The 23,980-nt window shown below is 41.5% G+C and overlaps 2 protein-coding genes across 3 annotated transcripts in view; one reads left to right on the top strand and one right to left on the bottom strand.

The window, feature by feature from the left end:
• Positions 1-15,150, bottom strand: part of LOC123775354 (tektin-3) — a 16,153-nt gene extending 1,003 nt beyond the window's left edge. Inside the window, exons 1-10 of the mRNA XM_045770480.2 lie at positions 14,533-15,150; positions 6,449-6,661; positions 5,210-5,349; positions 3,633-3,714; positions 3,282-3,514; positions 2,808-2,917; positions 2,543-2,691; positions 1,420-1,642; positions 992-1,146; positions 1-377 (exon numbers count right to left, since the gene is read on the bottom strand). The exon at positions 1-377 is cut by the window's left edge and continues 1,003 nt beyond it. Of these exons, the coding sequence (XP_045626436.1) occupies positions 152-377; positions 992-1,146; positions 1,420-1,642; positions 2,543-2,691; positions 2,808-2,917; positions 3,282-3,514; positions 3,633-3,714; positions 5,210-5,349; positions 6,449-6,546 (1,416 nt within the window). The 5' untranslated portion in view covers positions 6,547-6,661; positions 14,533-15,150 and the 3' untranslated portion in view covers positions 1-151. The remainder of the gene's footprint in view (positions 378-991; positions 1,147-1,419; positions 1,643-2,542; positions 2,692-2,807; positions 2,918-3,281; positions 3,515-3,632; positions 3,715-5,209; positions 5,350-6,448; positions 6,662-14,532) is intronic.
• On the top strand, positions 9,305-23,445 carry Nubp1 (NUBP iron-sulfur cluster assembly factor 1). Of its 2 annotated transcripts, XM_045770478.2 has the most exons (9): positions 9,305-9,434; positions 10,478-10,582; positions 12,013-12,146; positions 18,814-18,915; positions 19,146-19,236; positions 19,989-20,143; positions 20,354-20,464; positions 22,262-22,448; positions 22,921-23,445. In XM_045770478.2, exons 1-9 carry the CDS (start codon positions 9,404-9,406, stop codon positions 22,962-22,964), a joined length of 960 nt encoding a protein of 319 aa, XP_045626434.1. In that variant the 5' UTR covers positions 9,305-9,403; the 3' UTR covers positions 22,965-23,445. The 2 variants fall into 2 exon arrangements, with proteins under 2 accessions (XP_045626434.1, XP_069167901.1); XM_069311800.1 differs by lacking the exons at positions 9,305-9,434; positions 10,478-10,582; positions 12,013-12,146 and adding an exon at positions 16,825-17,082.
• Positions 23,446-23,980: the final 535 nt, after the last annotated feature.

The following is a 23,980-nucleotide window of genomic DNA, read 5'->3' as shown; positions in this document are numbered from 1 at the left end:
GACGGTGGTTGGTCTGGTAGTGTATACACACATTGAACTATAGTCCCAGCTAACACAAGAAGGCAACCACAACGTTCATTTTACGTCGTTTTAATGAGGTAAAAACACGTCATGTGAAAGCTAGGGTGAGCTCAAGTAGGTGAGTGTACAACTAGTAGAGAGTGAAGTCAACGAGGTGAGGCTGGGAGAGGGGGAAGCTCTTCCTGATGCCAAGACACTTGTCTCTGTCGATGTAGAGGGAGTTGGTCTTGACGCCGAGGTCGTGGTCGAGGCGGGCCCTGATCTGCGCCAGGCGGTGAAGGGAGTTCTCCGCCTCGGACAGCTTGTGGCGGAGGGACTCCACGCTCTCACTCAGCTCCTGCACCTCCCGCACCATCCTGTCACAACATGAAGCGTCAACATCAGTGTTCCACACAATATTATCAAAGTACTAATATTATCAACAAATAGATCATATACAAACCGCTATACGCTTATCTTTACCAATCAATACTCAACGTCCTAAGTTCCACTCAATTCAGCTTCATTTGTCAAATGAGTAACAATGATCCCATTATTAATTAGCTAGACTGATTTAATCCATTCCACCCATTGCAAGAATGAATTCCCAATTGGGCTCTTCAATACTTAAATAAGTATTCACTAACAAAGACCATAATAACTTCCTACTTAAACAACATCACTACGGAACTCAAGGTCTCGCATGGCTCGTCTACGATGTCCCATGCAGTGCAACCTTCACTAACACTCCAACCACTTAGACCGAGCGGTGCAGCAGCAGCCTCGAATGTTGCAAGGTCGGCAATCGACCCCCAGTGGTTGGTCACAGTTCATTCATCCCGTCACCAATTCCTAGTTCTGATATTCTTTTCAAGTCCTGCGTAGTCACACTGGCTCACCACCTTATTCCAACAATAGCCTGGACAACGTAACGCAACTCAAAATATTACAACTAGCTGATCTGTGTTGCAGGTTGTGTGGGCCATCTGACCTGTGTTGTGGTGGGTCCCTGCAGAGCTCCATCTCCGGGCGGTGAGTTCGACCCTCCAGCCTCGTCTGCACTACCTTCAGCGGTGCCGACTTGTCCAGGATGGCCTTCTTCAGCATATCGATGTGGCGCTCCAGGTCGTTCATCTCCCTCTGGACCTGTGGTGGAGTTGTTGCTGTGGTGATGTTACTGAGGTGGAGTTATTACTGTGAATTGTTGTGATGGTGTTATTATGGTGGGGTTTTAACTGGCGGTGGTGTTAAGGTGCTTGGATTTTTCCGACGTTGGAACATGGGAACATAGGAGATGGGTAAGCTGCAGTGGACACTACTGGCCCATGTGACACTTCACTTCACGTTCGTTCGTTCGTTTGCTTGCTCGCCCGCCCGCCCTCCCCTAGACCCAATGGCACCCCACCTTGCTTCACTTACCCGATCCCTGTGAGCCAAGAGCTTGTTTCTGGTGTCACCCGTCTCCCCCGCGCGGTGGGTGAGGCAGGTGTTGGACGAGGACCAGGCCATCCACATGTCCTGGTGCGTGGCAGCGATGAGGGCATCAACCTCCTGCCGTAGCCGCTGGGAGCTGCTCCTTTCGCTCTGACTCTGCTGAATGTTCCGGTTGCTGAACTCTGCCCATGTCTCCGGCACACTTACTCTGGAGGAGACAGTGTCACGGGTGACAGAGGAGAGTGTGATGGATGACAAGGGAGAGAGTGACGGGTGACAGAGGAAAGTGTGGCGTGTGAGAGGGAGTTATCAGGCTATATTATCAACTCCACTGCCTAAGTAAGACAGAAATGAGTCGCACATAGTGGGCCAGCCAGAGGCTTGGGGCCTGCGCACAAATATCTGAGAGGAAAATGATGAAAAGTACAATATATGTAAAAGACGTTCAAGATGTAACATCGGATTTTTCATGGGTAAATGAGTTTAAAAGGTGGTCGTATGACGGGGCGATCTCACAGTCCAACTCCAATTCAACTTCATCCCAATAATTATATTTGATCTGTATATTGATGTTCGGTATCATAGGAATTCAAATTTTGTTATAATATACCCATCATTACGGTTATTTGTTACGTTAAGTCTGAAACGCTATGCGTGCGGCTTTGCAAGAATGTACTAACAATTAATAATGGTCCAGGTCGGTCCGAAACGTGGTCGTTTCTTCATTTTCAGACGTGTGTGTTGGATATAAACGCCTCGGCTAGGTTAGTGTGACTCGTCGTCTGCACAAGAATGTACTACTCTCCCGCCAGCATATGTACCTCCTTAACAACCCACTGTATCTTTTTGTACATGAATGAATAAATAAATATCAATAATAAATAGTATCCCGAATCGGGGGGATGAGGCTGCGCTCAATTGAGTTTTGAAGGTTCACTAACACAGGGCGTAACTCTGTTGAAGTGGTCACCCGTACAGTTACTGGACAGGGAAGGAATGGATTAGGCAGTGTTAGATGAACTTGGTAGTGTAGGGTAAATACCAGGTCATATTACGTATTAGACGAAAGAGTGGTACTGAATGAATGATCAAAATGAGGTCATCTTACGTGTTGTCGACTCTCTCGATGCCTGGGTAGTAGGTGATGGCGGCGGAGTAGTTGTGGAGGGAGTGCTGTGTGTGGTCGATAGTCAGGGCATGGTTCTTGTTCATGGTGTCGTGCTCCAGGTCCTGCCGCGCCGCCCTGTCCCGACTCAGCTGTCCAAAACACATGTTGACTCAGCCTCATGGATGCTACTTTTAACTCAGCTGGTGCTCAGTGGCAGATGTTTTGAATCAGGTGCAGGTCATGTGGTAATGGTGAATTGACTCACCTGGAGGTTGACTCGGTCGAGTAAGTTCTTCATGCGGGTCTGGCAGTCCTTGATGGTGTCCACCTCCCTCAGCATGGCCTCCTCAGGATGATCTCTGACCAGGTCAATTCCTGAGGCAAACAAACCTTGTTTACGTACAAATACAGGAACGCAGTTCCGTCAACATTTTAGTGTTAAACAGAAAAATAAGGGAATTTTTTAGCAGTGTGTAATGAGACAAGCTTCGTAACTCCTTCAGTTTATCCATTAGTTCTTGTATAATTGTATAGTGTGAGGTCTGTGGCTGTAAAGTTGTGCACACGCCGATGCTTCATGTAGTGTGCTTTTTTCAATATTCCCCATCTGAGCTCGGGTTTTGGGATGGCTTTGTGTATTAAGTTTACCTATACATATATGGGGGTTCTCAACACAAGGAAGCAAACAGAAAAGTACCCAATGCCACACTAACTTTCCCATAAGAGCACAGCGACATACCTTGGCGATTCTCTCTGAAGTAGAGGCACTCCTTGGTGACATGCATGGGGTTCTCTGTATCTCGGAGAGCGTGTTCGAGCGCTCGACGGGAGTCGTTGAGGCGGTTGGTCTCGGCCAGCATGCGGTCCAGCTCTTGCATCAGCTCGCTCCTCCAGAAGGTGATGTCGCTCACCCGTTCCCCCAGCCGCTGTGAACTCTCCCGCTGAGCTATGTTGGTCCGGTCGTAGGTGTACCTGGAGGTAGCATCTTTCACCTCAGAATAATGGTTAATGGTGTGTTACAGCTATGCATTCACTGGGTGCTCGGCTAGACAATAGACAAGGCTGGGGAGAACTGAGACAGCAAACATACCCCACAAGCCTGACAGCATCGTCTCTGACTCTCTCTGAGATGCCTCGTGTGCTGTCGGCGTCACTGTAGTGGTCCAGGTTACCTGCCAGAAAATCCTAAGGGTCAGTTCCAAAGATAACGGAGATCAGTCTTTTTTTTCCCCCTCCTTCACAACTAAAAGTGAGAGAACGTCTTTAGCTGGTAAGTTTAAGCTACTGCATAAAGTAGATTTTTTGGGGGGTAGAAATAGCCTAAGCTACTCTATTCCTTTGAGATGTATTTCTTTCTTGTCTCAATAAACATACTTGAACTTGAAAGTTGATTTCCAGAGCATTGTGTTGTTCCTCTTTAAGATTCAAGACGCATTTTGAAGTCAAAACTATATTATAAGTCACCATATTTTGTTTGTTCTATAAATTTATACTTTATTATATTTACTATACAAACGCGTGCTATTCGATACAGATGGGCGAAGATTTAAGGTCAACTATTTAAATTTTGCTCTAAGCTAAAAAACTTATTGCCAACATGCCTCAATACAGAAGCATAATTATCTCTCCTTTAATGCAGAAATAATTCAATACGATTTTATCACCTTGAACTTTTGTTAAATGTTGAGCGGATTTAAATAATGTAAACATATCAAATAAATTGCAGCAAAGCAAAGTACGGTGGTGGAGAAATAATCGTAAAGCAAAAAACATCATAAACATTGAGCTTGAAATAGCCCAGTCCTCACAAATGGGGTGAGAATAGCTTGAGCTACCTCATCCCTTTGTGTGTATTTTACCTCAATAAACTTATTTCAATTTCAGTCCTCACATGAGAAGAGTATTGTGCGTTGATAGTTCGGCCCATCCCCATGGACCAGTTATTGTAACTAGACACCCGTAGCCTCATCACAGTCCTTTAGTGTCATGTGTGGGAGTTGGATTATTCATTTTCAGGCATGTTATTGTGTCTTATTGTCAGTATATTTGAGCTTGTTTTAATGTGCAGCTACTGTGCCTATGTCCACGTACATCTGTTGCAGTTAGTGCAAGCAACAGGCCTCGACATGCGAAATACTGGCATTATGCAGGATAAAAAAAACGTAGGTAGAAATGATAAGTTTTGGCGATAAAGTATTTAGAATTTACAACATAACACCACTTATGCAAAATATTTACAATTTATTTCAGTAATGACAATATTGTTCAAGCTTAGTCACAATTAATCTTTGAATATTGCTGAACTAGCTGGAAGGCAAATTAGATAATTTCAGCTAACTTTCCTTATGTAAATAAATCCACAGGAGCCTTGATGAGGTATGTAAGATCCTTGTGTACGTCTTAAGCGGCAAATGAATAAATTAGTCACGTAGTCTGAGGTGCAACAAATTAAGCTAACGTATAAATCATGCAAATACAAACAAAAAACAAAAAAATCAGAAACATGCCTAGCTATATATGGTGTACCAATCATGACAATGGCCATCACACATTGCACAAAGCAATATCCCATCCACAGCGTAGGAGCAGACGCTAGTCAGGTTAGCCTGGGAGGAACCAAGCAAAGGGAACTAGTCTAGTTATGTTGAACCTAGGAAGTGACGGTACTCTGTGACCAGTCAGCCGGGGTGTATCTGGTCTTCATGGTGGAGGTCGCCGAGCTGAAGATGTTGGGGAACCTGACGGCGTCCAACACGCGGCTCTCCGTTGGGTAGGAGCGGCTCAGGGTCGGTGGCACCAACGACAGGCTGTATCACAAGGTGACACAAAACCATGTTTTACCGATTTTAATCGAAGACAAAGTGAAATATACACAAGCTATTCATCACATATATATCATGCAAGCCCAACAATGTATCTGTTCAAAGTGAAATCTACACAAGCTATTCCATCTATCGTCACTTATATATCATGCAAGAACAGCCGTGTATCTATGGATTATAAAATAAAATCAAGTGTTTTTCATAATGTCATTTGGGTAGTATACTGCAGTATACCTCCCAACGCATTGCGTAGCTGCTGAATTAGAAACTTAGTATACTTCAGTATACTTCTCGGTTACCATCATACTATAGGTATGCTAATATTAAATAAAAGAAAAGTATTAATGTCAACATTAGACAAATAAAAATTAATTGTGTTTGGGGACAGGCAGCCAGTATATATACAGTATATATATAGTACATGTTAAGGCTTCACGGGAGACATCTCCCGTCACGTAGGGTGCAGTCGCACGTCCACAGATCTCCAGTATCAGCTCTTGATACTGATAGTGGCTCAAAGGGACCACCACTTACGGGCTATTCATGCCCGTGCCAACTTTTGGGTGGCTTAAGCTTCATCAATCAATCAGTTAAGGCTTAATACATCCAGATCCTCCCCAAAGTCGAGTCACTGACCTTTCCCCAAGATGCAGTCCCCACAGCAAGCTGACTAACTCTTGGGTACCTATTTACTGCTAGATGAGTATGGACATTGGGTGATAGGAAAGGCACCCAACCCTATTTATGAGGGATTCGAACTCGGAATTCCCGATAGTGCGTCGAGAACGAGCAGGACTCTACTACCTGGATTCGGTAGTAAGATTAACAAATAATTATAATAATTATATTATTGCTAATACCTGTAATACATTATATCGATTTTCCACCGATATAATATACTAACCTTTATCATCGTGACCACATTATTAGACTTATAGTTGCCAAGACCACACTGGACTTGGTCATGATGATCGCAGTAGACTTTTTACTGTCAAGACTACACTATAGACGTTCATCAAGACTACACTAGACTTGGTCAGCAAGACCACACCAACAAAATCTATCGACAATGATAACAAATCACCTTTGCTCGAAGGGCCTTGTGTCGACCGTCTTCAAGGCCACGGTCTTGTTGAGGGCGGCGGGCGGCTGGTGGTAAAGCGCTGGCACTGATCCTGACATGTTTGCGATATGCCTCTGATCTGATCTTCTGCACACCTACAGTGGCACTCACACCTGGCCGCTTTCGCACCAAGTGGTCCACACTGACCTCCTTCACACCCAGTGGCCCTCACACCTGTAAAAAAATATTTCCTGAAGCAGTTCTTATATAGAATTAAAAAAATTATTAGGCTTCAAACTTTGGAAATAAATACCGTATATATAGTTTGCACACCTGTCTCATACACCTCTGATAGATACATGCTCGCACACATATAGCACAAGAGGAATGTTGAAGCACTGAGCAAATTGATGTATTTAGATGTCTATTGGGTACATCTGCATCCTAATAAGTGGAGACTTGGGGAACCTAAGTATTATAACACTGGAACGTTATAAAACACTACCACCAGATACAATGTGGTTTCATATATGGCTGTACAGTATTTTATTAACCAACGGATTTGTTAACTCTGTTAATAGGACACACGTCTTGTCAATAAAGTTAACTACGGGCTGCCACCACCTCCACTTAATGAGCTGTTAATTATACTTTTGATTCATTACTCAGAGATCTGGGTATGGGTAAATACTGGTTCGGTAACAGAGTTGTTGATATGTGGAACCAATTACCGCGTAACGTGGTGTAGGTGGGGTCCATCGATTGTTTAAAGGGTTGATTGGACATGTATATGAGTGGGATTGGGTGCTTATGAATTGGTGCTGCCTCTTATGGGGCAATAGGCCTTCTGCAGTTACCGTTGTACTTATGTTCTTCTTATGTAGAGTCGCTGTATTGTTTCAAGTGAATGCTAATTAATTTGAATAAGTATAAATTGGAGCCCCCTCATATTTGATTATTTAATGCAAATTAACCTTATCGTCATAGATTGATTGATAAAGATTAAGCCACCCAAGAGGTGGCACGGGCATGAATAGCCCGTAAGTGGTACAATTTTTTTTTCCCAGTGTTCTGAGGTTGCATTTAACCATCAAGCTGTTATCGTGGGGGAGGATACTGCTTCACAGTCTTTATGAGGGTGTCCAGCTGCTGGACACCTTTGTTGACCAGGAGAGTGGCTGTGTTGATGACTTCAGGGTGGCCACTGCATGATTCAGGAACTCTTAAAGCTCTTCTAAGGTCATTGGTTGCTTCACATTCCAGAAGATAGTGAAGTAATGGCTTTTCTGTGACAGTTTGGCAGAAGATGCACTCTCTCTGTCGGGGTTCACCAATCTCCCAGTTGCATCTGTAACCTAAACGTAGTCTATATAGCCTAACTGCTATTTCCCTGTGGATTCCTTTTGGGATATTTAACCTTTCTAATTTGGTTGCCTGAAGATACCATGTTGCAGAGGGCGAACCTTCAGCTATTCTCTGGTGTAGGTAGGCTTTGTTGAGATGTGAGAGTTTTTTGATGATGATGTTTTTTATGTTCTCTAGGCTGGGTTGAATTGTTTTATGTATCACTGGATGACGAGTTGCCAATTTAGCAATTTCATCAGCTTTTTCATTTAATGGGATTCCAATATGGGATGGGATCCAGTTTAAAGTTATTTATCAGCATTAAACTGATAATGCTGATAATGTTTAATGCTGATAAATGTAAAGTTCTGAGGTTAGGTAATGATGATAGAGTTACAAGATACGAGCTAGATGGTGTTGTGATTGCGAAGTCGGATTGCGAAAGGGATCTGGGAGTTATGATTAGTAAGAATTTAAAACAAAAGGATCAATGCATAAATGTTCGTAATAAGGCAAATCGGACACTTGGATTTATTAATCGCAGCGTTAGTAACAAGACACCTGGTGTGGTTCTCAAGCTATATCTTGCTCTAGTTAGGCCCCATTTAGATTATGCAGTTCAGTTTTGGTCGCCATATTATAGAATGGATATAAATTCACTTGAACGTGTCCAGCGTAGGATGACTAAGTTAATTCCCCAAATTAGAAATCTTTCATATGAAGAAAGATTAACAAAGCTTAAGTTGCATTCACTGGAAAGGCGAAGAGTTAGGGGTGACATGATAGAGGTTTACAAGTGGATGAATGGACATAACAAGGGGGATATTAATAGGGTATTAAAAGTATCAACACAGGACAGAACACGAAACAATGGATATAAATTGGATAAGTTTAGATTTAGGAAAGACTTGGGTAAATACTGGTTCAGTAACAGGGTTGTTGATTTGTGGAACCAATTGCCGCGTAACATTGTGGAGGTGGGGTCCCTCGATTGTTTCAAGCACGGGTTGGACAAGTATATGAGTGGGATTGGGTGGTTATAGAATAGGAGCTGCCTCGTATGGGCCAATAGGCCTTCTGCAGTTACCTTTGTTCTTATGTTCTTATGTTCTTAGATCTTTTGATACTGGTCATTGGCCACAGAGGAAGCCAGTCACTCTGCCTGAAAGTGCTTGACGTAGGCTACCGCGGTACTGATACTCCAGTGGTAACCAACGTAAATTGACCCACAACTATTCATTAATGTGAGAGGGGATTAAGTAGGCATTTAATGGAAAAAATTTAATAGCCACAAGATATGTTCAGGGGGCCTTACTTTCCCATATTATCATGACTAGGGAGGTTAACTGATACGTCTATCACACTGATACTGCCCCAGCGATCGTCTATCGCTGGTGCAGAGTACCAGCGCTGTTGATGCAACCTGTCCTCCTACTGCCCGAAACGCAGTGCGTACTAGTGGCTTCATAAGAATAATTTAATGTAATGTATGTATTCTCATAAACCCAATGTACCTTCTTGTATATAAATAAATAAATAAATAAATAGAACGTCGTTTCTCGCTCGTATGCGTCTGTACGAGGCGAGCGCCTGGCGAGCGTCTGGTGTCTGGCTCAGCTGACAGTTGTAAACATGAGCTCTGTGCCGGACGACGCTCCTGCACGTGAGATTATACATTTTTTTTTTTACTTGGAAATCTGCTTATATTAAATATAAGTTTTATTAGAATCGCCTCTTTCTAAGGTGCTTCTGGTAACAATTGTTTTATTTATATGTCTATAAGATTTTGTGTAGAGTGTGTCGTGGGCAGATTCCCAAACTGTTGCCTCCGTGTTGTCATGGTGATGTATGAAGTGTTAGGGGAGAATGCCAGCACTTAGAGTGTAGAGCATAGTGATGCATACAATTTGTTAGTATTATGGGAGCAGTTTTTGGGGTTAGGTTAGGTTAGGTGCTTGGACGTGATGGGACTAAAGAGGAGCCAACTTACAAGGTAGGAACCAAAACTTTCCTGAGTAGGAATCTCTGGTGGAGCAGGAGAAATGATAGCCAGCTATGAAAGAAGGTAACCATGGCAAGCCAGAGTAAAATGGAATACTTCACAAGGAACATACAGTGTAGAACTAAATACAATTGTCAAACATAAATAGAACAAGAACAAGCTCATAGCCATTTGCAGAACTTTATGTCCCAGGGAATACCAACATCAGTTAGCTCTTTGGATCCCAGACATTGTGTACATTCTCCATATGCGCCAGATGAGTAAGTTAGGTGGGTGGCACCTGGGATGCTATCTGGTGGTTGTCAGAGATATCAAAGTTAGGGTTGTTCATGTGAGTTGATTATTTCCCTTTTTTTTTTGTCTTAGAATTTCTTTCTTTTTACAGGCAGTAGATTGTTCTGTTTTTCCTATCCTGTTTTATGGAGGGTTTTGGATTGATCTGATTCCCAAGCTCTTCTTGCCTCATAGAGCCAGATTTTTGTGCTAGCTCCAAGTAATTTGGCACGGGTCTTAGAGGCCTGGTGCACTTCTCAAGGTTTGCTTTCATAAGAGCACAAACTACAAAGAGTTACCAAGGGCAGAGAAGTGCAATTCCCTGCATTCAGTACTTGATTTTTTGTGACCATAATCCAGAGAATATTCCAGCAAATATCGTATTTTTGGATCACTGCATATCCATTTTTTTGTATTTGAAAATTTTTCAGACTGCCCTGGCACTAACAGTGAAGATGCAGGCAAAGCATCTGCCTGTGCTGGCTGCCCCAACCAGCAGGTATGCTCGTCAGGGGCTGCTCAAACACCAGATCCAGGTAAATTTGGCTGGTGTCATTGGTAATGGTTTATTTTCCTAAATTATGGCATTAAGCTAGTAGAGATTTTCTCTCAACTTGACCCATCATATGTATGCTGTAAAAGTTGTCTTTATTAATTAAGATACAAGGCAAGATAAAGTCACTGGTCTCTGGACACTAATGAAATTTAGTGTTTTTTAGATTAAAAAGATTAGGTTTATTGCAAAATTTATAATGCGAATGAAAAGAGAGCACGAAACCAAGTTTCAAAACACAGTAGCATCTGTCTATATATGATGAGACATGATATGCTTACTGAGGCTAAGTACTAACCTAGGCTAACTACTAGCAAGCAGCCTGTAACAGTTGCTTAACCCCTGGGTACCTATTTGTTGCTACATGAACAAAGGCATCAGGTAAAAGACAATGTGGCTAATGCTGTCCTACCATGGGAATTTAACTTGGAATAGTTTTTTCAATTGGAGTTACAGTCCTGTACTGTACTAGATTTTGGTGTTTGTAAACCAGAGGAGGAGGCTAATTTCAGTACCATATTATCTTTGGGTACATTGTATTACTCATAATGCACCTTTCTCCATATCTACCCTTGTATCATCTTGCAGTTTAAGATAGTACATGTGCCTGAAAACAAAACAAAAAAAATACTGTAAGTGAATTTATTTATCTATCTATTTATATACAAGAAGGTACATTGGGTTTGAGAGTACATAGCAGTGATGTTTTCACATTTTTGTAAAGCCACTGACACGCATAGCGTTTCAGGTAGGTCCTTAATCTAACAGATAAATTTAAGTAGGTAATTTCTAGCAAAATTGAAAACAAATACAAGTACATTGTAAGAAGACAAAGATTGAATACTGGATTGGATTGGGTCCATTAAAATACTTATAACTCATTTAATTTTACATTTAAAAAAAAATCCATATAATTTTCATAACAATGCACTGAATCGTGGAATAATGTGTTGGAATATTTATTCTAACAGGTTTCTATAATATTCGTCTCATGTTTCAGTGACTTTCTGAACCATATTCAAGTTCCTGGTGTATTTCTTGTTTTGTTCTATGCCCTGTTGCAGGCATTATTAATTGTTTAGGTGCACTGTCTAGAGACTAGTGACTTTATACAGTAGCTGGTTTAGGCCAAGAATATGTGACTTATCATTTCAGATGCTAAACTGTACCTGTTGTAACATTGACAATTAATTTAAAGTCCTCAAGTATTTACATATGTTAAAAAAAAAAATATGAATTCCTCAATAGGGTTATAGCCATACAGCATACACTTCTAATTATAGTACAAGTATGGAGCTCATAGTACACAATATTCTGATCTGGTGCTGATCTTAAAGCAAATAAACATATCCAACTCTTGTATAATAACAACATATCAACATGCAAAGCTTAGGTTTACTTTCCAATCCCTAGATCTCGATGCAGTAAAGGAGCGTCTTGCATCAATTAAATATAAAATCTTAGTACTATCTGGAAAGGGAGGAGTGGGAAAATCCACAGTAACTGCCATGGTTGCTCGGGCCTTGGCTCTAGATGACTCCAAGGATGTGAGTATTACTGCAACTTTCCTTATTGCTTTGAATATGCCAGAGTTTATAGTGAGGAGTGAGAATGATAGTGGTGTGAGGGTGAGAGTGAGGGTAGTGTGAGGGGGGGATGTGTGAGTGAGGGGGGTGAGAGTGAGGGGGGTGTGAGAGTGATGGTAGTATGAGGGGTGTGAGAGTGATGGTAGTGTGAGGGGTGAGAGTGATGATAGTGTGAGGAGGGGGTAGTGATGGTAGTGTGAGGTGGTGAGGGGTGAGGCCAGTGGAGGTGTGCGTGTGATAAGAGCGACTTGATCCTTCCTCACCTGCATGACTTTATTGATCAGCCCCCCCACCTCATAGACCTCCCCCCCCCTCACTGTCTGCACCCCTCACTTTTTCTCCCCTCACAGTTCTTCCTTCATTTTGTGCCCCACACAGTCACCTCCCCACTTTGTGCCCATGAACAGTCCCCCCTTTCACTGTGTGTGTCCACTCACAGTCCCCCTCACTTTTTGTCACCTCACAGTCCCCCCTCACTTAATGCTCTCTCATACCCCATTCCTCTTAATGTCTCTCTATATTTGTAATCTTACTACTGTGTTGTTTTGTCCGTTCCCTCTTACCTTCCTTCTCACCTTCCCTCTTCCTCTCACCTTCCCTCTCCCCCTCACCTTCCCTCTCCCCCTCACCTTCCCTCACCTTCCCTCTCCCCCCCTCACCTTCCCTCTTCCCCTCACCTTCCCTCTCCCCCTCACCTTCCCTCTCCCCCTCACCTTCCCTCACCTTCCCTCTCTCTCTCTCACCTTCCCCCCCCCCCTCTCTCTCACCCTTCCTCTCTCACACCTTCCCTCTCACTCACCCTCTCTCTCTCATCTTCCTTCTCTCTCACCTTCCCCCCTCTCACCCTCCCTCTCTCACCTTTCCCCTTCCTCTCACCTTCACCCCTTTCTCTCACCTACCCCCCTCTTTCTCTCACCTACCCCCTCTTTCTCTCACCTACCCCCTCTTTCTCTCACCTACCCCCTCTTTCTCTCACCTACCCCCTCTTTCTCTCACCTACCCCCTCTTTCTCTCACCTACCCCCTCTTTCTCTCACCTACCCCCCTCTTTCTCTCACCTACCCCCCTCTTTCTCTCACCTACCCCCTCTTTCTCTCACCTACCCCCTCTTTCTCTCACCTACCCCCTCTTCCTCTCATCTACCCCCCCTTCTCTCACCTACCCCCCCTTTCTCTCACCTACCTCTCTCCCCTCTCTCACCTGTTTCTCTCGCCTTCCCTCCCTCTCACATTTCCTCCTCGTGAAATACAATACATTTGACAAATCATGACAACGAACAGCACAATTATATATATATATATATATATATATATATATATATATATATATATATATATATATATATATATATATATATATATATATTTAGTAAATTTAATAATAATACCTGTATATGATGATTGAGTAATAGCTAGTGGTAATATTGTTGCTTATAAATACAGTATCATGTGAGAACAGAGGGAGGGAAGACGGGAGAGGCAAGTGTATGGGATTTCTAACATTATTTTTATACCATTGTGTTGTGTGGATTGTTGGGGGGGGGGGGGGGGTGCGAGGTCGAGGACGCCATCTTGGATCGCCTTCATGCTCTCGATCCACGTCACTGCAAATGTATACCCTAGACACTACTATACAGTGCTAACAATGTACAGGTTAACAAGCTACACACTACCCTACATACAACAATTTACAGTGCATGGCACTGTACAGCACACGCTACACAAAGTGCTCAGTACAAAATACATGCTACGCAACTCCATCATATTCTCCTCGGCTCACAAGTGAAGGACCCGATTATGAATTGAGAACGAAGCCTGCTGAACTACGAGACCCTAATACTATTGATTTTGTAGAGTTCACATGAAAGGTGGCGATAATTCAACGGTCTGACCTAACTTCACCTAGGCCTAATATAATGCATATATCTGCATTGGGGATGACATTGTGTAAATTAGGCTTATGATGACCCATATAAGCCTAGGATTGCACATATTAGGCCTGCAATTACATATACAGTATAGGCCTAGGATATATATTGGGTCTACATGTATATAGGCCCAATATATACACCCCACAACACAATGCAGTTCATATTACAGTCGAATCTAACACCATATACTGTAGTGTGATGAACACAAAGCACACCAGAATACAGCGGAAGACATATATAGTACAACAAATCCACAAGGGCCGTGACGAGGGTTCGAACCTACGTCCGAGAGCATCCCAGATGCAGCCTTAATCGACTGAGCTACGACATGGTCAAAGAATTGCAACATATATAGCAGGACAGAACACTGCACGCAGTTTCATATAGCACAAACACTGTACAGCAAGCACAACACTACCTTGTAACCCCTGACCTCGCTAGGGTTGCAGCGGCTGAGACCTCGTAGCGTCCGCTTCGGGAATGATTGGAACCGCCAGTTTACACCAACATCTGGGTCGCGTAAACCACTGTAAACACCAGGTTTTACCGTCAACTCAACTCGCGTGCGCCACTATTTTTGTCTCTTCAAATCCAGCAGGCGAGTGTATGAGCGAGAGGCAAGGTGGTCTGGCCAACACTGTCCGCTCGCCAGCCCGTCTGTTTGATCATAAGGTGCCGTCATTACCGTCACCCCTCAGCGACCTGCGCCCTTCCTGTCTGTCTGCCCGTCTCTCTCTTGTCTACGCTCCATCAAATAGTTTTTGCTATTAAATACTATCATTTTAAGAGAATGGGGCTGTGAGTACCTCTTATTACTGCTACCTGAACTACGCCATAACTAATATATATTTGAGATATATGTGATAATCTTCAACATTACTGCCTTTGTCGGGGCTACATGCTGGTACTTGCCACTACATAGTTACTACATACTCTCATTTTAGGAGAACGGGTTGCCCAAAACAGTTGCCAAACAACTGGGTACCTACTTACTGCTAGATGAACAGAGGCATTAGATGAATGGAAACCTGCCTAACCATTTCTGTTCTGCCCAGGGACCGAACACGATCTCACTTCTTGCAGGGTCGGCGTTCGATCTAGGTTCGATATATATATATATATATATATATATATATATATATATATATATATATATATATATATATATATATATATATATATATATATATATATATATATATGTCGTACCTAGTAGCCAGAACGCACTTCTCAGCCTACTATGCAAGGCCCGATTTGCCCAATAAGCCAAGTTTTCATGAATTAATTGTTTTTCGACTACCTAACCTACCTAACCTAACCTAACCTAACTTTTTCGGCTACCTAACCAAACCTAACCTATAAAGATAGGTTAGGTTAGGTTAGGTAGGGTTGGTTAGGTTCGGTCATATATCTACGTTAATTTTAACTCCAATAAAAAAAAATTGACCTCATACATAATGAAATGGGTAGCTTTATCATTTCATAAGAAAAAAATTAGAAAAAATATATTAATTCAGGAAAACTTGGTTTATTAGGCAAATCGGGCCTTGCATAGTAGGGCAAAAAGTGAGTTCTGGCTACTAGGTACGACATATATATATATATATATATATATATATATATATATATATATATATATATATATATATCCAGTTGCTGGAAGGCTTCTGTGCTGGCTAGGGTTCGAGTCTCCTGGTGGGAAAGTGTTCTAAAGTTGTATACTTGACTCTCGTGTTTAGGAGAGTTGTGCCTTAAGCATAGACACTGTGTCTTCCCATATTAACAGGGACTTGATGAAATTAACGTCTAAATGACCCCTCACTTGCTCTAGTGCTCTTGTGAGGTGGTGATCTTTGTGGTATTTAAATACTTCGAAATTACCATCTCTTTTAAGGGTCTGAGCAGGTGGTGGAGAGGGTTAAGGCGTACCTGTTATGCCAGTTGCTGGAAGGCTTCTGTGCTGGCTAGGGTTCGAGTCTCCTGGTGGGAAAGTGTTCTAAAGTTGTATATATATATATATATATATATATATATATATATATATATATATATATATATATATATATATATATATCTATATATATATATATATATATATATACATATATATATATATGTCGTACCTAGTAGCCAGAACGCACTTCTCAGCCTACTATTCAAGGCCTGATTTGCCTAATAAGCCAAGTTTTCGTGAATTAATTGTTTTTCGACTACCTAACCTACCTAACCTAACCTAACCTAACATTTTCGGCCACCTAACCTAACCTAACCTATAAAGAAAGGTTAGGTTAGGTTAGGTAGGGTTGGTTAGGTTCGGTCATATATCTACGTTAATTTTAACTCCAATAAACAAAAATTGACCTCATACATAATGAAATGGGTAACTTTATCTTTTCATAGGAAAAAAAATAGAGAAAATATATAAATTCAGGAAAACTTGGCTTATTAGGCAAATTGGGCCTTGCATTGTAGGCCGAGAAGTGCATTCTGGCTACTAGGTACGACATATACATATATATATATACATATATACATATATACATATATACATATATACACATATACATATATACACATATACACATATACACATATACACATATACACATACACATATACACATATACACACATACACACACGCACACACGCACGCACGCACACGCACGCACACGCACGCACATGCACGCACGCACACACACGAAGGTCAACATTAGTAACAACAAATGCTATCTAAACAGGAGGATGGGTTGAAATATTCACATTGTAGCAGCTACACCTGTAAAAAAATATACCGCAGTAGTGTGTGTGTGTGTGTGTGTGCGTGGGTGGGGCGGAGGGGGAGGGGGTGCAGAGGACAAATCAAGGTAGGATGGCGGGGTGGTCACGCGAGCCTGGGAGGGCGCTGCCAGCTACTGTGCCGGCCTCTTAATGCTCCTCCCCGGCCACCCCCAAACCTCCTTAGTAATGTAATCACGTTTTTGGTTTTAGCTTTTGTCATGGGTACATTCTGTCATGTTCTTAACACTCTCCGCGGTCTTCGGGTCTACCCTCCTCTCCCCATCCTATTTTATCTTCCCCCTTTTTTTTCCTTTTTTTTCCTTTTTTTTCCTTTCTTTTCCTTACGCACCTTTTTCCTTTCTCTCCCCTCACCTACTTCCTTTCCCCCCTCCCCTCACATACTTTGTAGTATACTCCCATACTCCCCTCATCTTTCCTCACCACATACATACATACTCCTCTCACCTTTCCTCACCCATTCCTTCCCATCCTCCCCATCCTCTTTTCCCTATCTTAACTTCCCCTCACCCATTTCTTTCCCCTCTTCTCACCCCCCCCTCCCCTCACTATTCCCCTGTCATCACCCCCTTCCTTTGCCTCTCCTCGTCCCCTTCCTTCGCCTCTCCTCGTCCCCTTCCTTCGCCTCTCCTCGCCCCCTTCCTTCCCCTCTCCTCACCTACTTCTTTCCCCTCGTTTCACACCTTTCCATTCCCTCCCTTCATTATCTTCCTTTTCTCCTCACTGCCTTCCTATGCCTCCCCTCATCCCCTCCCTCACCACCCACACTTCACCTCCCCTCACCACCTACACTTCACCTCCCCTCACTTCCGTATTCCATTTGGTGGTGGTAATATTGTTGTTCCTTTATCGTACAATAAATGATACTGAGAAAATCAGTAGGAGCCATGTGGAGGATTAGAATCTATGCGCTGGGTACTCCGAGGCACGCTCTATTCACTACACTACCCCATAGAGAAGCAACATTGCAACCTGGGATTCAACTGCATCCTCTAGGGTTCCTGAGACTTTCACAGAAGCTTAATCATGGCTTAACACAACGCCCTCCCCTCCCCATGCTCTCTGGTCCACTTGTTCTACCTCCAACAGGAATCATAGAGGATGCAGTTAAAGCCCAGGTTGCAATGCTATTGACCATGCCATGGTGTGGTGGTCTATAGAGCTTGCCTAGGAGTATCCAGCACATAGGTTCCATTCCTCCTCATGGCTCCTACTGATTTTCTCATTGATATATAACATTAATGCGATTTCTTTGTGCATGAATGATACTGTTGTGGTAATGTTGGTGATGGAGGTAGCAGTACACAGTGTTAGTGTGGAGGTGGTAGTATTGTTGTTGTTTGTGGGAGTATATTTTCTATTACTGTAGGTAATGTTTTTGTGTGTAGTGTTGGTATTGGTAACACTCTTGTGACTTTATGTGGTTTGTATTTGTTATTGAAATGGGGTGTTTGAGGACCTGTGAACAGGTGATCAGTATTATAATGTAACCCAATTTTTATCCCTGGGGTTGTGTTATTTTCTGATTGCTTATGCCTCCAAAGTAGAGAAAACGACTATTATTCCCCTCAAACTTTGGTTTCACCTTTGTCTCGGATAGCTTAGGGAAGATGCCAAGTACTTGGAAGACTGCTGACTCCCTTTCCTAGCTGTTGTTGCATGTTGGCAGCCTTCACACAATCAAGACTCCTTATCTAGAGCTGTAACACATTTTCATGTGGGCAGCCTTCAAGTGCCTTCAAGATGTCTTCACTAAGCTCTCTTAGACAAAGATCAAAGCAAACTGAGGGGAAAATAATAACCATTTTCTATATTTTGGAGGCATAAGCAGTCAGAAAGTAACCCTTATTACACAGGAAGAAAACAAATTTTTTAACACACTAATATTTAATTACTTCCAGGTTGGAATCTTAGACATTGATATCTGTGGCCCATCTCAGCCCCGACTGTTGGGTGCTCAAGAAGAAAAGGTCCACTCTTCTGGGGCGGGCTGGTCACCTATTGTAAGTTCTGCCCCACAGCTTTGCTGTATTGCATTGTTAAATAAGCTCAAATTAATTTAGTATTTTCAAATTTGTAATGTTGCAGTCTTGTTATAAAAGCCATCCTAGGTCAATAATTGCAGTTCTGAGACATTTGCATTGTTTGTGTTTCTTTGCATTAATACTGCAATGTGAGTCCAGTGAGTTAATGTTTCATATAAGTTAATACAAAAAAGATCTCTTGCTCTCAGTATGTTGCAGAAAACTTGGCAGTGATGTCAATAGGGTTCCTTCTAAAAAGTGCAGATGATGCTGTCATTTGGAGAGGACCAAAAAAAAATGGTATGAAAATGGTAATTTTTGTATTTTAGTGTTATTATATTTCTTTTGATCTCATAGGTGGGAGGACTACACAAAAGGATTTAAATTGTAAGAAATATTTTTGTTAAGACTGATGCCTACTTGAGTAATTTACTGGGAGAAAGTAGTACTGTACAGTACACAAAATTGTCAGTTGTACCTATTGAAAGATCTACTCCCTAAGATAAATGGGGGTGAATGGGATAGGGGCAGGAGGTAAAGCATGTAAACCAATTATTACATTTATTCTCCTCCCCTCACTGTTTTCTTTTTTATCCCCTCCCTGGCAGTCATGGTATTTGGTCATGATCGATGTGCAGTCTCCGACTTCCTTCTGTTAGCCTGAGATCCTGGATGTATCCATGTTTAATAACCTTCAGTTTATATCAGTTTTTATATTAAAAAAAGATAATACAGTACTGTACAAAAACGTGCTGACTGTCAATCACAATAGGAGTCAGAGAGATGTTATCATTACAGTACAGCGTTCATAGAGACAGCTTTTGTTTATTATTCTGTGTTTTATATTTAATGAAAATAAAAATTAAATATATTCCATGTTCTTCATGAAGTTATTAGCAATACAATATATGTATTATAAAGCAGAGGGGTCTTCACAAACACATTCCTGCATTGTATTGACAGTCGACTGTATGAAGTTTTTTATTATTCATAACTAGTTTATTTTAATTTTGTTCACAATTAATATTATACTAATACTAATCTCACATTAGGGATGATCAAACAGTTCCTGCGTGATGTGGATTGGGGCTCTCTGGACTACCTTATTGTGGACACACCGCCAGGAACTAGTGACGAACATTTGAGTATTGTGCAGTACCTCTCTGCTGCTCCTCCCGTAGCTGCAGTTATTGTTACAACACCGCAGGTTGACTGACCTACTCACATTTATAATTTTAGCCATATTTTTAATATTATTGTCTATTGTCATCCAGTACAGTGGCTCAAGCATGCTCTTCATATCATCTTGTCTTACCAGCAGCTTATTTTAGGGCTGAACCATATTTTGCGTAATTTGCCAATCATGTCAACTTTCTAATGCCAGTGTTACATTAATGTTACCATATCCTTCCATCAGGAGGTGGCTCTACTTGACGTTCGCAAGGAAATTACTTTCTGCCAAAAAGTCAACATTCCAATAATCGGTATTGTGGAGAACATGACCACATTTGTATGCCCCAAGTGCAAGGTACTGTATATAGTTCTCCAGAAAAGTCAACATGCTCTATCTAGGCACTTTTTTTATTTGTCTCTCAGAAATCAAACATTGTATATATTGAAAGGTCTTTTTTTCTGGTGGGCCCCGTTAACTCTTCATCACTGCCCTGTTTCCTTCTTTCCTGTGGAATTGGGGACTGGGGATTAGAGGGGGTTCAGTACACGCAACTCAGAGTGAGAGGGCAGGTTGGCTGGAATACTACATGACTGTCATCTAGGGACTGTTAGATGCATCACAGGTAGTTATTAACCCCCCCCCCCAGAAATTATGTTTTGTCATCATAACACCATACAACAGGTATGGTGTTAAGATAATACCATACCTGCTAAGATAACTGAGAAACCTGGGAGATATCTTTTTGAAGTTATCTTGAGGTGATTTCCGGGCTTAGTGTTCCCGCGGCCCAGTCCTTGACCAGTCCTCCTTTTTGTTACACATTCCCAGGAAGCAGCCCGTAGCAGGTGTCTAACTCCCAGGTACCTATTTACTGCTAGGTGAACAGGGACATTAGGGTGAAAGAAACATTTTGCCCATTTGTCTCCACCTTCACCGGGGATAGAACCCGGAACCTCAGGATTTCAAATCCGAAGCACTGTCCACTCAGCTGTCAGGCGCCCTGACAGCTGATATAAAGGTATTGAAAGAATTGATTTCTGGATACAATTACAAGACTGAGAATTATATTTCATTAATCTAAATGTTTGTAACATCCTTTGATTCAAGATATTTGTCAGATATTTTATTTTCTGAAATTATGCTTGTGGTTGGGGATTTTAATACTAGACATCTAGCTTTAGGTTCAAGTGGTAAAGCAAATATTAATGTTTGCAGATGGTACCAGTTTCTACAGGAACATGAAAATGCTCACCTACTAGGGAAGCCCTCTCCTACCCATTTGCAGGACTACCCAGCTGTCACCTAACCTCAGTTCTATAGCTGATGTAGTGCATACTGAGTAAACCTCTCTTCTGTGCTGGCTCTGGTGTTCTGCTTGTTCAGCTAGTTGGTGGTGTTTGCCCTTGATGGTATTATACTGTACACTGTAGCATAAACCTAGTTTTGAGTGCTTGGAGCAATGTTCCAAGCATACTCCAAATATGCTGTGATAGGCTTGCATGCACAATTACATAGTCGTGCACCAGGTCTTGGGAACATGGAATAGGGCTAAAGTGAAGTGCCAAGCTCTCTCACCACTAACACTTTCACAGTGCCTTGAAACGCTGAGTGCTTATCCTGAGGTAGGAGCTTTAGATGATGCATTCCACTTTCTGGAATAAGAAGTGTCCCGCAACCCATTAGCACATCAGACAATGATGAAACTGAATTACTACAGGGCGACCAGAGGTGTATAGTTAAATATTAGCACCTAGTCAATCTTCCCCAGCTAGGATACGAGCCTAATCCAAATTGCCCACGAAGTGCATGGCAAATGTGTTACTACTGCACCATGGGGACTGTACTACAGTATATGGATTTGTGAACCCCCCTCCTTTAGGGACCTGAAATAGAGGAGGGTAGAAATAGCCTGAGCTACTCTATCCTTTTGAGATGTATTTTATTTTTTCAGTAAACTTACTTGAATGTGAGCTGAAGCTCACCTCAGTGATCAAAATTCTGGTTCTGGCATCTAGTAGGTAACAGATGGATCTCAGAGGCCTGGTGTGTAGAGCTAAGGTTTGGTGGTACCAGAAATAGCTCACAGATCCACTGGGTGCCCACCAAATAAGTGCTTTTTAATACATCAATGCTTGATTATGTATTTTTCAGACAGAAACAGCCATCTTTCCAGCCACTACAGGAGGTGGTACACAGCTGGCAGCTGATGCTGGTTTACATTTGCTTGGTCAGCTGCCATTAGATCCAAGAGTTGCTCAATCTTGTGACCACGGGCAGAATTTTTTGACTGATGAACCAGATGCTCCTACCACATCAGCTTATCGAGATATTGCAAGAAGTAAGTTAACTCCATTTAAAATATTTCTCTGACACTAATACTGTACCTGCTAATCCATGGATAGTTTTGTTCGGTATATATGTAAGTGGCTCTCAACATGATTTCCAAGAGAGAATGCATATTACAAATATATGGTAGTACTGTACTATGTCAGATAATCCAAGTATTTACCAACTATTAAGGCATTAGTCTACAAAGCGTAGTGGACAAAGTGTATGAAACATGAGACATTAAAATTGAGTTTGCAATAAACAAGATGAATTCTGTAGTGGAAGAGATTTAATTGATCAGATACAGCTTTTACAATAAGACAGCTACTGTGGGAAGAGAGAGCATTTGAAAAAGATTATTGTGTGTTTATGGCTTTTATGATCCTAGGGAAAGCATATTATTTTTTTACTGTACTGTATATTATTATGCCTTGCTAATTATATAGAGCTGTTATTTCATACTTTTGTTCCTATATTTTCAGAAATAATAGAGTACTGCCAGAACCAGACTCAGCAACACTCGTGATACTCCTGTACCTATAGGATACACAGTGAAGCACCTAACAAAATTAGGTCATGACTTTTTTTTTTTAGATAATGAAATACTGTATTAAATTAAATTATTCATCACATACATGAGAGACATTTTCACCTTTTATTGCCAGTCAATTCCAAATTTAAAATAAGTAATTTATCAAACAAAGTCACCATGCAGTAAAGACTAATTAGCACCGTTTGCGTCACAGGAGATTCAAAAGGTATTATCACACAGGATATAGTTTCAAATATCAAGGTGGTACATTGTTGGTGCAGAACTTGTTGTTGGGGTCTGTACCACATTTCAGTCACACAGACTGTCAATTACTAATCTTCACAGATATCAGTTCTTTATATATGTAGGAGAGTTGAGAAGACCTCAGATGTTGCATCTGTTCTTGGCATACCATAGTAGTATGGTATTGTATATTGTAGTTCAAAAATAAAATAAAAAAAAGTACCCAATTTCATCCTCATAGTTTCCTACCTTGTGCTTCAAACTCACACTGTATCTTGTACTACCCAAATCCCCAATATTAATACTTAAGTCATATATTCTTACCAGTGTAATCACCGTTGATAACTTAGGTTGTAGTTATTTGTTGATATAATAACCTTGCTACAATATTCCCCTTTCATCTTGCCTGGTATGTTAGATTAAGGACCTGCCTGAAATACTGTGCATGTTAGTGCACATTGGTATGTAAAAATACCAATTTTAGGTAATCTCACTAACCCATTGTACCTTCTTGCTAATAAATTATTAGTTATTATTATTATTATATTTTAGTACTTATATCAGATAATGCTCGTAGTACCTACGTACATAGTTCTCCTGTGGTAGACTTAGTTATTAGCTATTAGTCGGTTTGATCAAATTTTATTGATTATTTTTCCAGGCCCTCTTCTGGTATGAAATGTACGTATCATTTTCAATCCTATTCGAGTATCATCAATCAGCTATATCCTATTGTAGGCTTGTAGTTTAGTTACGAGAAATATTGA

The sequence above is a fragment of the Procambarus clarkii genome, chromosome 70 (genome assembly GCF_040958095.1).
Source record: "Procambarus clarkii isolate CNS0578487 chromosome 70, FALCON_Pclarkii_2.0, whole genome shotgun sequence".
In the NCBI taxonomy this organism is placed as follows: Eukaryota; Metazoa; Arthropoda; class Malacostraca; order Decapoda; family Cambaridae; genus Procambarus; species Procambarus clarkii.
Note: the sequence above shows the minus strand (reverse complement) of the source record. Positions and strands in the feature narration are given on the sequence as shown.